Raw genomic sequence first — 11,927 nt, 5'->3', positions numbered from 1 at the left:
GGTCAACGTGTGAGTACCGCCCCCTGCTGGACAACGCCTGACCCTACAGTCATAATGAAGACACCCAAAGGAGACATTCAAAATGAACCAATGACCGGTTCTACTGGTGGAGACACGCTGACCGGTCCTTAGAACACGGGTTCTACTGGTGGAGACACGCTGACCGGTCCTTAGAACACCGGTTCTACTGGTGGAGACATGCTGACCGGTCCTTAGAACACCGGTTCTACTGGTGGAGACACGCTGACCGGTCCTTAGAACACCGGTTCTACTGGTGGAAACACGCTGACCGGTCCTTAGGACACCGGTTCTACTGGTGGAGACATGCTGACCGGTCCTTAGGACACCGGTTCTACTGGTGGAGACACGCTGACCGGTCCTTAGAACACCGGTTCTACTGGTGGAGACACGCTGACCGGTCCTTAGGACACCGGTTCTACTGGTGGAGACATGCTGACCGGTCCTTAGAACACCGGTTCTACTGGTGGAAACACGCTGACCGGTCCTTAGGACACCGGTTCTACTGGTGGAGACATGCTGACCGGTCCTTAGAACACCGGTTCTACTGGTCCTTCCTGTCACCTTAAGCTCCATGTCCTGTTCAACCCAAACCCTGCAGTGAAGAGACATCATCATCATCACTCATGAGGCCATGGATGATGAAGACATGAAGAGGTGAGACCCGTTACCTGCACAGGTGAGCTGTCCATCGTCATGGAGGGGGATCAACATGAATCAGTGTATTTCTGCTGGAGGAATGAATATTTAAACTGAGACACACGCTCACACACACACACGCACTCACACACACACACACTCGCACACACACGTATTTTAATATGCAAAAACAAATTGTTTATCCCACACTGTAAATATACAGCAGTCTCCGTGTGTCATGAAGATGATGATTGTTGTTGTTGTTGTTGTTGTTGTTGTGTTGCGGTTCTCCACGGCGCCGTCACGCTCCTGCCGTTTATGGATCCTGATCGATCCTTCCTGGTTCAGTCGCTCCGGATCAGACGTGATTTGTTCATGAGCCCGGTTCCTGTTTGTGGCTCGGCTCGTATCGCTGTCATGGCCGCTGAATAAATGCAGCTTCCTGTGTGACGCCACAGTTAAACTGACCTCAGGTCAGTGACCGCTGTGAATAAATTCACACCTGTGGGACACCTGTCCTGGACCGTTTCACAACATGTTCCGACAGTACTGATCCGTTCGGGTTCAGCAGGATTCGTTGGGCCACAGTTCTGGGCCGATTGAGTCTTGAGGCTCGGGGTCACATTGGAGCCCCTGCTGGTCCACCTTGTGTCCAGGACTTGGACCCGGATTGGACCAGAACATGCCGGCTCCAGAGCACACACACACACACACACACACACACGCACACACACACGCTCGCTGCGGTTGTTTTTTCGGTGTTGTGTTTCTGTCTGAATTTATTCATCAACTTTTCTGCTATAAAACGATAAAACGTTGAGGCGAGAACAACAGAACACGCCGAGCACCTGAACTCAGGTCAGATTCACCAGAACCTGAAGCCCCGGCTGCACCTGAGACTGAGCCCGACCTCGAACCAGAACCAGATCCAGACTAAGAACTGATTCCTGACCAGCCATGGACAAAGGTGAGACGCTGACTCAGCGGTTAAACCGAGGCCTTTATTATTAAACTAGATTAAGCCCTTGCTGAAGACTCCCCGGGTCCCATGCGGGCTGAACCGGGCCGGGTTCTTCTGAGAGAGCCGCTCCCAAAGATGGACACTGTCCTTTGTCCTTTAGATGCAGGAGGTTTCGCCGAGTCCTGGTCCACGGACCTGGTGCTGTTCCAGGTGTTTGTTGAGCGGTTCTTTGGTTTCCCCTACAAACAGGTCCACTCGAGACGGAACCGCCTGAACAACGTGGCTGTCTTTGAGCGTTTTGTCCTTGAGGCGAACCCGTTCTTGGCTAAGGTGGTTAAGGAGGACACCACGGGACACGCTCGGTCCCGTGGTGTCGGCTCTGATGAGTCCCAGCTCGTGCTCCAGCGGGTGTTGGGAGTCAACCAGCGGGTCCTGTTCTGTCGGAGCGGGTTTACGGGCCACCTTCACCAGGGGACCTTCCATGAAAGGACACAATGACTCTGTCTCACCCTCGCCTGTCTGTCTCTCGGCCCGTCGGTAGTTCTCCTGCTGTCAGTGCTGTCTCTGGGAGTGTCCTGCCAACCAATCACGGACAGCCAGCGCCTGTTCTCCATCGCCGTGAGCAGAGTCCAACACCTCCACCTGCTTGCTCAGCGGCTCCTCACCGACTTCGTAAGTCCGCGGTGGCCCTGCGGGGACACGAGACGGGGACAGGTTGACGCCTCTGTGTCCTGCATGATGTTGTGTCCCGTGTGTGTTCGCCAGGAGAGCTCTTTGCAGACGGAGGAGCAACGTCAACTCAACAAAATATTCCTGCAGGATTTCTGCAACTCCGATTACATCGTCAGTCCCATCGACAAACACGAGACGCAACGCAGCTCGGTAAGAACGCCACGCCCACGAGGCGACGCCCGACACTGTCCCGCACCAGCTGGTGCCACGCAGACGACGACTCACACACTTTAGTTTCACCTGAAGCGTCTCGCGGGACATGCTGTCCTCTATCGATCGATGGATCCTACGTTCATCAGCTGTTGTCTGTCGATTGATGGCGTTTAGGTTCTCAAGCTGTTGTCCATCTCCTACCGATTGGTCGAGTCCTGGGAGTTCCCCAGTCGTTCTCTGGTTGGCTCCTCCCCAAGGAACCAGATCTCACCTAAACTGTCTGAACTGAGGACGGGAATCCTGCTCCTGATCAGGGTGAGGACGCACGCACACACACACACTGATCTAACCAAACAAGCACATGTGCATCAGTAAGCAGCTGTTCCTGTTCCTGTTCCTGCAGGCCAACCAGGACGGAGCAGAGATCTTTAACGATGGCGCCGCCGTCCAGTTGGCTCCTTACGGGAACTATTACCAAACTCTGGGAGACGAGGAATCTCTGAGACGAACATACGAGCTGCTGGCCTGTTTCAAAAAGGACATGCACAAGGTGATGAAGGATGAGGATGATGATGACGTCAGGAGGATTTAATGATGTTGTGTTGTTTGCGTTTACAGGTGGACACCTATCTGACGGTGGCTAAATGTCGACTTTCTACAGAAGCCAACTGCACCCTGTAGCCCCGCCTCCATCATGGGAAGCCACGCCTCCCATTGATGATGTCATCCTGTGTGTTCCGTTGCTTTGCCTCTGTCTTCTGACTCCTTTAACCACGGTTAGCATTAGCGTTGGCATCGATCCCTTTGTTGCTAGCACGCTGAACCTGAACATTTTCTGACGTCATGATGAGTTGTAAACAGGAAGTGATGTCATGCTTACAGCATAAAGTTTTTTGTGTCAATGACTGGTGGACATCCTTTGTTTCTTCATGTCTTAAGTTAATATTTCATCATCTGGTCACACACCAGCTGTGGGTTATGCTGTAACCATGGTTACAGACCCTCCACCCACTGACATAAAGCAGGTCGTTTCATTGACTGCAGTTCAATGAAACGGATCAGACGTGGGGGATCCTGATGACGTCACTTCACACTCATTCTGGGAGTGGATGACAGTTTTATTTTCTCCCACAAGGGGGCGATAGAAAAAGGGAATTTTCACAGATGCCTACATTCATTTTACCAGCAGGGGGCGCCGCAGCTAATCAGCTCTATACGTTTCAGTGTCGTCAATCTCCGACCGAGCGTCCTTTCCTCTTCGGCTTTCTTCGTCTCTATTCGGTTGGTAACGGTCGGAGTGTTCGGTTCAAATGTTCGGCCGCAGTTCCTCCTGGAGACTACACTGAAGAAAGAGTCGAGAGGGAAGAGGGGAAGCGGGCGACAAGAAACGACGGTGCGTGGAAGCGGAATGACGGTCCTGCAGGAACCTGTCCAGGTAAAAACACAGAATAACCTCGTTGTCATGAGCGGGGAGTCGAGTATTCACGAAGCCCTCCTGCCTTCCCGGCCTCAGCGGATGGTCCCGTACGCGGTGTGAGCGTACCCCCCCGCCAAAGGCCACGCAGCCCGCCGCTAGCGGTGGGACCGATGTGCCTCCATTCAGGGTGTTAAAACACACATTATTCCGGTGTGGTTCGGCCCGGAAGGCGTCGCATAGTTCAGCACTCAGCTCGTTCATGTAGCGAGCAGCAGGCGGTTCCTGTTCGGGGAAGTCACGCCGCACTCCCGGATGAAATGTGTCACATTGAGCTTTATGTCGGTGTCGCTTCGTAAATGAAGTCTGGAGGGGAGTTCCTGTCGTCCTTCGTGTCTGTCCTTCTGCCGCTTTTGACTTCGGCGCAGATAAAATACACACACGATATTTATTTTAGATAATATGACGTTAATTTGTTCTGTTCTCGCGGTCCTCGCCTTCTCCTTAGAACGACGTGCATAGCTGTGGGCGGCTGGGTTAGCTTGAACAGTTACCAAAGTTGATTCATGCCGAAATAAACTTGTTCCGATTGAATTCATTAAAACCGAATAGATCGGTATTTATTAGACACCGTCTGCCCAAGATGTAGATAAACCGGGCGCCATTAATCAGTTAAATTCCAAGGAAAACGTTGCTAGTGTTGCTAATGCTGAAATGTAGTTTTGCTAGCTGGCTAATACCCGAGCTAATGTTTAGCTCCGGTCCGCAGAAATATCGCCCAAGAGTTTCCAGATCTACATGACCGGTGTTACGGAGAGTCCGCCGGGCTTGTTGTTTGAGTCTGACTCCAGACTGTCCGCAGCACCGGGGCTAAACATGGTCCGGAACTGGTAGCTTCTTGTTGCTAACGCGAGCTAATCTCAGCTAGCAGCCGGTCAGCTGGGTTAGCTGCCATCACCGATGGCTAAACCGAGTAAAAACAGCCTGGAGTCGGGTCTGATGCGGTCGATGCCGATCGCAGGTATATTGTGACATGAATTAAAACGCAGCAGGAGCGTGTTGATGTAATACAGGTGTGTTAGCATGGTGCTAATCAGGTTTCACAGTCAATGAACCAGTGGAGATCCATCCGGTCATAGAGCCGTTTGGCTAACCTGATGCTAGCAGCAGCTTCCAGATGGAATTAGAGTTTGTAAAGATGGTTCAGTGTTCTGTTGGTAATCCAGACATGTTGTAAACAAACCCGAAATATAATCTACAACAATAGAATGATAAAATCAGCTCATCCAGCTGGTTGTAGTTCCGGTGACGGTCAATAACTTTAACGTTCTTTATTTTGACGAACAGATCTTTGATTTCTCCTCCCTATTGATTTAAACTTTTCTCTCTTTTTGTTAATCTCATCTTGTCTTTTTGTCCAGAGCGATGCGGAGATGATCGAGAGTATCGATCCGTCGTCGTTCACGTCTGGCACGCGTAAAACCGATCGATCGCCGGGAGAGGATTTGTTGCACGCGAACGGCGTCGCGTCGCTGGAAGACGTTACGACAAAGAGATTAAATTATTAACGTGTAATCCGGCTTCGTCCAAACACTCGGTTCTCTCTCGGTACATCGGCATCAATCAGAGGTTCTCCCAACCGGATCGTTGCTGACCCGGGTCTGGTTGTACCCGGGGGTCCCGGATCGTTGCTGACCCGGGTCTGGTTGTACCCGGGGGTCCCGGATCGTTGCTGACCCGGGTCTGGTTGGACCCGGGGGTCCCGGATCGTTGCTGACCCGGGTCTGGTTGGACCCGGGGGTCCCGGATCGTTGCTGACCCGGGTCTGGTTGGACCCGGGGGTCCCGGATCGTTGCTGACCCGGCTCTGTTGTCTCCGGCAGGCTGCAGTCTGGCAGGCTCTGAACCACTACGCCTTCCTGGACGCCGTCTTCCTCGCCGAGAGACTCTACGCTGAAGGTAACGCCTGTCCGCGTGTCGACCCATCAACCTGCGAGGCCACCCGTTGACCTGTCTGTCTGCCTGTCTGTCTGCCAGTGCGCTCGGAGGAGGCCCTCTACCTGTTAGCCACATGCTACTACCGCTCTGGGAAGCCTTATAAAGCCTACCGGCTGCTGAAGGCCCACAGCTGCTCCACGCCGCAGGTCCGATTCCTGTTGGCAAAGTGCTGCGTCGAACTCGGCAAGTAAGGACACGCCCACAAGCCACTAGTCTATTGATCAGCTGCTGATCGGCAGTTTAAAAGGGATCAATACAGCAGATGTTACAAATGTTCTGTGTAGCCGCTGCAGCCTGATGCATCTCCAAACACCTGTCTGTCCCCCTGTCTGTCCCCCTGCCTGTTCACCTGGCTGCCCACCTGTCTGTCCCCCTGTCTGTCCCCCTGTCTGTCCCCCTGTCTGTCCCCCTGTCTCTCCACCTGTCTGTCCCCCTGTCTGTCCCCCTGCCTGCTCACCTGGCTGCCCACCTGTCTGTCCCCCTGTCTGTCCCCCTGTCTGTCCGTCTCAGGCTGGCTGAAGGAGAGCAGGTCCTGATTGGTGGAGTGTTGAACAAACAGAAGAGTCAGGATGACATCATCACAGAGTTCGGGGATTCGGCCTCCTTCACCCTGTCATTGCTGGGACACATTTACTGGTACTGGACCAGTCCTCCCAGTCCTCCCAGTCCGGTAGTGGCGTGGAGGGGGTTAAGCACCGTCACTGATCTGCCTGTCTCTCTCTCTGAGCAGTAAGACGGATCGTGTTGCTAAAGGCGCCGAGTGTTTCCAGAGAAGTTTAACACTCAACCCGTTCCTCTGGTCACCTTTCCAGAACCTCTGTCACCTAGGTAACGCGCACACACACACACACACACACTCTTTCTAGGTCTGTGTGTGTGTGTGTGCGTGCGTTACCTGTGCGTCTGTTTTCCAGGAGAGAAACCAGATCCAGATCAGGTCTTCAGATTGTCCTGTCTACAGACCTCTTCTATAGCCCCGCCCCCTCCTTCTGTTAGCCCTGCCCAAAACCCCTCCCACCGCTTAGACACCGCCCTCATGGAGACTCCGCAGGACACACTGGTACCCGAAACGAGCGCGCCTCGCAGTGACGGGATGTTGCCGGGCGGCTCCAGCCTGACGTCTGTCTTCTCTCTGCAGGAGTTGAATCGTTTGAATCTAGAATCTTCGAATGGAAAGCTGACTTCTGATTTGTCGGTGTCGTACATCGACTCCTCCCTCATCTCCTCGGAGGCCGGCTCCATATTGGGTAGTGCCGTTTCCATGGCGTCAGCTGCGTCCCTACTGGCTAAACAGAACAAGCCCAAAAGTGGGCGGAGTTTATTGGGAGGCCCCGCGGCACTCAGCCCTCTAACGCCCAGGTGAGTTGCCTGATGCTACCTGTGCAGGTAAAGGTCACGTGACCTGTTTGGCTTCTTTTCACATTTCTACCTGTGGGTGTTAAATCTTCTGTGTGATGTCAGAGGTCACTACTGCCTGTAACCGTTAGCAACGAGCTCTGATGTCATCACTCCCAGTGAGAACTGTAGGAGATCCAGTATGAACGTGTGTGTGTGTGTGTGTGTGTGTGTGTGTGTGTGTGTGTAGTTTTGGCATCCTGCCCCTGGACCCCAGCCCTGGAGACCCTTCGTATCTACAGAACTATACAGCTACCATGGAAACGCAGCCTACAGCTCCCAGCAAGAAGGTACACGTGCACGTACACACACACACACACTGAGCTGTCGGCCTTAAATGTGTCCAAATCAGGATCAATAATCTACTTGTCAATCACTTCAGTCTCCACTCTCACCTGTCTGTCTGCATCCTCCTCGCCTGTCTGTCTGTCTGTCAGTCTGTCTCCAGGATCAGTCAGTCCAAGTCTGTCTTCAGCCAGAGCGGGAACAGCAGAGACGTTCTCCCCATCCCCTTCAACCAATCACAGAGCTCTGCTCCTCACACTAGGTAACTATGACAACCACTTCCGGACGTTCAACCCTCCTCCGTGTCGATATTTCATCAATTTCCTGTGAGGAGGGCGGAGCTTCAGCAAAAGGCTTTGTGTGATGCGCTGTGGTCTGACCGACGGCCTGTCTGTCTGTCTGACGGCCTGTCTGTCTGTCTGACGGCCTGTCTGTCTGACGGCCTGTCTGTCTGTCTGACGGCCTGTCTGTCTGTCTCCCAGTGGCTCCCCTCAGGTCCTCAGTCCCAGCATGACGGGTCCTCCCAACGTTCAGCCCAGGAGGAGCTCCAGACTGTTCACCAGCGCCAGCTCTACTGCCAAGGTACCGGCAGTGAAGTCGTCCCTCAGCCCCCCTGCGATGTCCACGTGTCTCATGTCCATCCTGTCCATCCTGTCCACCGTCTGTCTCTGCAGGAGAACAGCAAGAAACTAAAGATGAAGTTTCCCACGAAGATCCCGAACAGGAAAACCAAATGCAAATCGGCAAAAACGTCAAACAGCGGGAACCTGAACGAGAGTCTGGACATCCTGAGACTGGATCCCAGTTTGAGTCTCCCAGTGCCCCAGTACCAGAGGGCAGCGGCAGGTCGGCCCGCCGGACCTCAGCGACACGCGGTCCGTGTGTCAGCGGCGGCGTGACGCGTTCCGTTTGTGTGTGTGTGTGTGTGTGCAGACAGCGTGATGGCGTTGCTAAGGGAGTTGGGTCGCGGTTACCAGGCGCTGTGTTTGTACAACTGCAGAGAAGCCATCGGCATCCTGAGCTCCCTGCCCCCCCAGCACCACAACACGGGCTGGGTCCTCACGCACATCGGCAGGGCTTACTTTGAGCTGGCCGAGTACATGCAGGTAACGCTCACCGGCCGCCGCCAGGTGGCGCCGCCGCCAGCGACCCCGGTCCGGTTTGTGGCTTGGGTTACTTCACCTTTTCACGGGAAGCGCTGTAGCTGGAGAGGCGCCTGCTTGCGTGTGATTGGCTGCTGCGTCTGGTTGTAGGCGGAGCGTCTGTTCAGCGAGGTCCGCAGGATCGAGTCTTATCGAGTGGAAGGGATGGAGATTTATTCGACCACGCTGTGGCACCTGCAGAAAGACGTGGCCCTGTCTGCCCTGTCCAAAGACCTGACCGACATGGACAAGAACTGTCCTGAGGTGAGACCTGCCTGTCCCGGTCCGCCTGTCTCGCTCTCTGACCGCCCGTCTGTCTCTCTGTCTGTCTCTCTGACTGCCCGTCTGTCTCTGTCTGTCTCTCTGACCGCCCGTCTGTCTTTCTGACCGCCCGTTTGTCTTTCTGACCGCCCGTCTGTCTCTCTGTCTGTCTCTCTGACCGCCCGTCTGTCTCTCTGCAGGCCTGGTGTGTAGCAGGGAATTGTTTCAGTCTGCAGAGGGAGCACGATATCGCCATCAAGTTCTTCCAGAGAGCCATCCAGGTGAGCTGCTGTTACCATGGCTACTGTTGGTTTCCTGTCTGTCTGACTGTGACCCGTCTCTCTCTCTCTCTCTGACCCGTTTCAGGTGGACCCGAGCTTCGCGTACGCCTACACCCTGTTGGGTCACGAGTTTGTTCTGACGGAGGAGTTGGACCGAGCCCTCGCCTGCTTCCGCAACGCCATCAGAGTCAACGGCAGACACTACAACGCCTGGTACGGTAACCGTGGTAACCAACACCATGTTGCCGTTGGTAGAGAAATTCTTCACCCTTCTGAATTAAGAGGCTGGACGGAGGCTGCTCCAAAAGGTCCATTTTTAACTGCTTCGGTGTGTCTGATGGTTGCGTGCGTGCGTGTGCGTGCGTGCGTGCGTGTGCGTGCGTGTGTGTGTGTGTGTGTGTGTGCGTGCGTGTGTGTGTCCAGGTACGGTCTGGGGATGATTTACTACAAGCAGGAGAAGTTCAACTTGGCGGAGATCCACTTTAAGAAGGCTTTAAGCATCAACCCTCAGAGCTCGGTGCTGCTGTGTCACATCGGCGTGGTACGTTAGCACGTAGCATCTAGAGGCTAATCTAGCCGTTAGCTTGCTGGCGCGTAGCGCGTGGCACCTGAGGCCCTCTGTCTCCGTCTCCGTGCAGGTGCAGCACGCGTTGAAGAAATCTGACGCAGCTTTAGAGACTCTGAACCGGGCGATCGGAATCGACCCCAAAAACCCGCTCTGCAAGTTCCACCGAGCGTCCATCCTGTTCGCCAACGACAAGTACAAGGTGACCGATACGCTACCGATCCGGGATCAATGCCGTCGCAGCGGCCGCCCGTCTCTCTGACCCGCCCGTCTCCCTGCAGGCGGCGCTTCAGGAACTGGAGGAGTTGAAGCAGATCGTTCCTAAAGAGTCTCTGGTTTACTTCCTCATAGGAAAGGTAGCGATCGCCTGACCTGTGCGGGCGGGGCCGTCTGAAGGGCCTGTCTCGCTGACCACCTGTCTGTCTCTCAGGTGTATAAGAAGCTGGGCCAGACTCACCTGGCTCTGATGAACTTCAGTTGGGCCATGGATCTGGATCCGAAAGGAGCCAACAACCAGATAAAAGAAGCCATCGACAAGAGATACCTGCCCGAAGACGAAGGTGAGACGGACGAAGACGAAGGTGCTTCTCTCCCGGGTCATTGATTACCGATTGGTCATCAAGGGTTATCGTTATCAGTCGTGGCTTAGATTGTGATTCTCAGACCCGAACCCCCCGACAACCAATCACGATTGATCCCTGATCAGAGGTGGAGCCCGGCATTGAGGTCCTCTTTCTGTCTGTCTCCGCCCGTCTCTAGCGGCCGACGTTGAGGACAGTCAGGACAGCAGCGTCATGACGGACGCCGACGACACGCAGCTCCACACGGCCGAGAGTGACGACGTCCTCTAACCCCGCCCCCCCGTTTCATCTAAACTCAGCCCCGCCCTTCTCTAATTGGCCAGAGGAGTTCAGTTGCTCAGCAGTGTTCTGACAAACACATCTTCAGTTAAGCTCCTCCCCTCGCCGCCTCCCTCCCGAATGGCTGAAATGAACTGCTGTTGGACTGAAGCTCCGCCTCCTCCTTCCTCCTCTGACATCACAGCTGTTCTTTATTTTTTTTAAGTTCTTTTTATCAGCGTTATGGAAACAAGTCAATAAAAAGGTGTTGAAATGCTGCGTGTCTACTTCCTGTTGCCGACGGCCAATCAGAGCTCTGATTCAAGCCGGTGAACAAAACTCAGCGAGAAAGTCCAGCCCATAAATGGGGGACATGATTTTTATATTAGATATTTCTCACAGGTTTTGACCAAATGTTAATAAACCATGAATAGAATTAGAATAATTTAAAACCTGTATTTTTCAAGATATAAATAAATTCACACCAGATAAACGCTTTCAAAGAACATCGTGAAAATTCCGTTCTTTTATTTCCGTCCACCAACAGGAGGCATGAGACATTTACTGTCCTCCGGTCTGGGGGCTAAAACAAGCGCTCCTTGAATCACCGAAATACATTTTATTCTTACGGGTTATAAATTCAATATTTATAAACAATTGAACAAGCTGATGCACATTTTCATGGAGCAACGGTTCTTTTTTTCCCCTTCAATATACTGACCTGCAGGTACTAACTACTCTATCTGTGGTTACTATGGTTACTGCAACTACAATCTATCAGGTGAAACCCTCACTGCCATTTTATTCAATCCACAGAGCAACAAAACAACAGACTAATAGTCGGCGTCCAACTTAAGTGCAAATATTTGAAGTACAAAACCAAGATTTTAGAATCAATACAGGGGATATTGTACAAGTACAGTACTACGTGATGTACCTTATAGCTTTACATAAAGTATGTGAGATATTTAGTGACTAAACTACAGTAATAATAACCAGGGAGTGCTTCAGAACAGCATGTGCAGTACTTACCTCCACCACAGGGGGCAGCAGCATCAGAACCTCCACTGCTGAAGGTTCTGATTGATGTGTGTGTCGTTAGCTCATCAACAACACTGATCAATCAATAAACTCATTGAACGTAGAACACAGCCCGGCTGCGTGTCGTCACGTTGCGCTAGCGGTTAGCGTCAGTCCCACGGCTCTGTTTCCGGCGTCGCGATTGGCCGGTCTGATCTGGTACCT

General features: G+C 53.2%; 2 protein-coding genes across 2 annotated transcripts; both read left to right on the top strand.

The window, feature by feature from the left end:
• Nucleotides 1-1,470: 1,470 nt before the first annotated feature.
• gh1 (growth hormone 1) lies at nt 1,471-3,344 on the top strand. Its single transcript, XM_068750215.1, has 6 exons — nt 1,471-1,624; nt 2,160-2,290; nt 2,384-2,500; nt 2,678-2,818; nt 2,907-3,053; nt 3,122-3,344. The coding sequence occupies exons 1-6, from the start codon at nt 1,615-1,617 to the stop codon at nt 3,182-3,184; spliced, it is 609 nt and encodes a 202-aa protein (XP_068606316.1). The 5' UTR covers nt 1,471-1,614; the 3' UTR covers nt 3,185-3,344.
• Nucleotides 3,345-3,822: 478 nt separating this feature from the next.
• On the top strand, nt 3,823-10,959 carry cdc27 (cell division cycle 27). Its single transcript, XM_068749533.1, has 20 exons — nt 3,823-3,938; nt 5,800-5,875; nt 5,954-6,101; nt 6,425-6,550; nt 6,645-6,742; nt 6,829-6,974; nt 7,053-7,273; nt 7,500-7,599; nt 7,747-7,856; nt 8,077-8,176; nt 8,269-8,440; nt 8,528-8,700; nt 8,848-9,000; nt 9,198-9,278; nt 9,364-9,491; nt 9,702-9,819; nt 9,917-10,045; nt 10,125-10,199; nt 10,274-10,403; nt 10,603-10,959. Exons 1-20 carry the CDS (start codon nt 3,912-3,914, stop codon nt 10,692-10,694), a joined length of 2,403 nt encoding a protein of 800 aa, XP_068605634.1. The 5' UTR covers nt 3,823-3,911; the 3' UTR covers nt 10,695-10,959.
• Nucleotides 10,960-11,927: the final 968 nt, after the last annotated feature.

The sequence above is a fragment of the Brachionichthys hirsutus genome, chromosome 16 (genome assembly GCF_040956055.1).
Source record: "Brachionichthys hirsutus isolate HB-005 chromosome 16, CSIRO-AGI_Bhir_v1, whole genome shotgun sequence".
NCBI lineage: Eukaryota > Metazoa > Chordata > Actinopteri > Lophiiformes > Brachionichthyidae > Brachionichthys > Brachionichthys hirsutus.
Note: the sequence above shows the minus strand (reverse complement) of the source record. Positions and strands in the feature narration are given on the sequence as shown.

Bases quoted from the DNA above. Each gene is read 5' to 3' on its own strand.
- gh1 (XM_068750215.1), top strand. The intron at 2,291-2,383 runs GTAAGTCCGCGG...TGTGTTCGCCAG, and splicing joins AGCGGCTCCTCACCGACTTC to GAGAGCTCTTTGCAGACGGA. The intron at 2,501-2,677 runs GTAAGAACGCCA...GATGGCGTTTAG, and splicing joins ACGAGACGCAACGCAGCTCG to GTTCTCAAGCTGTTGTCCAT.
- cdc27 (XM_068749533.1), top strand. From the start codon at position 3,912: ATGACGGTCCTGCAGGAACCTGTCCAG. The intron at 6,743-6,828 runs GTAACGCGCACA...TCTGTTTTCCAG, and splicing joins CCAGAACCTCTGTCACCTAG to GAGAGAAACCAGATCCAGAT. The intron at 8,701-8,847 runs GTAACGCTCACC...GTCTGGTTGTAG, and splicing joins AGCTGGCCGAGTACATGCAG to GCGGAGCGTCTGTTCAGCGA.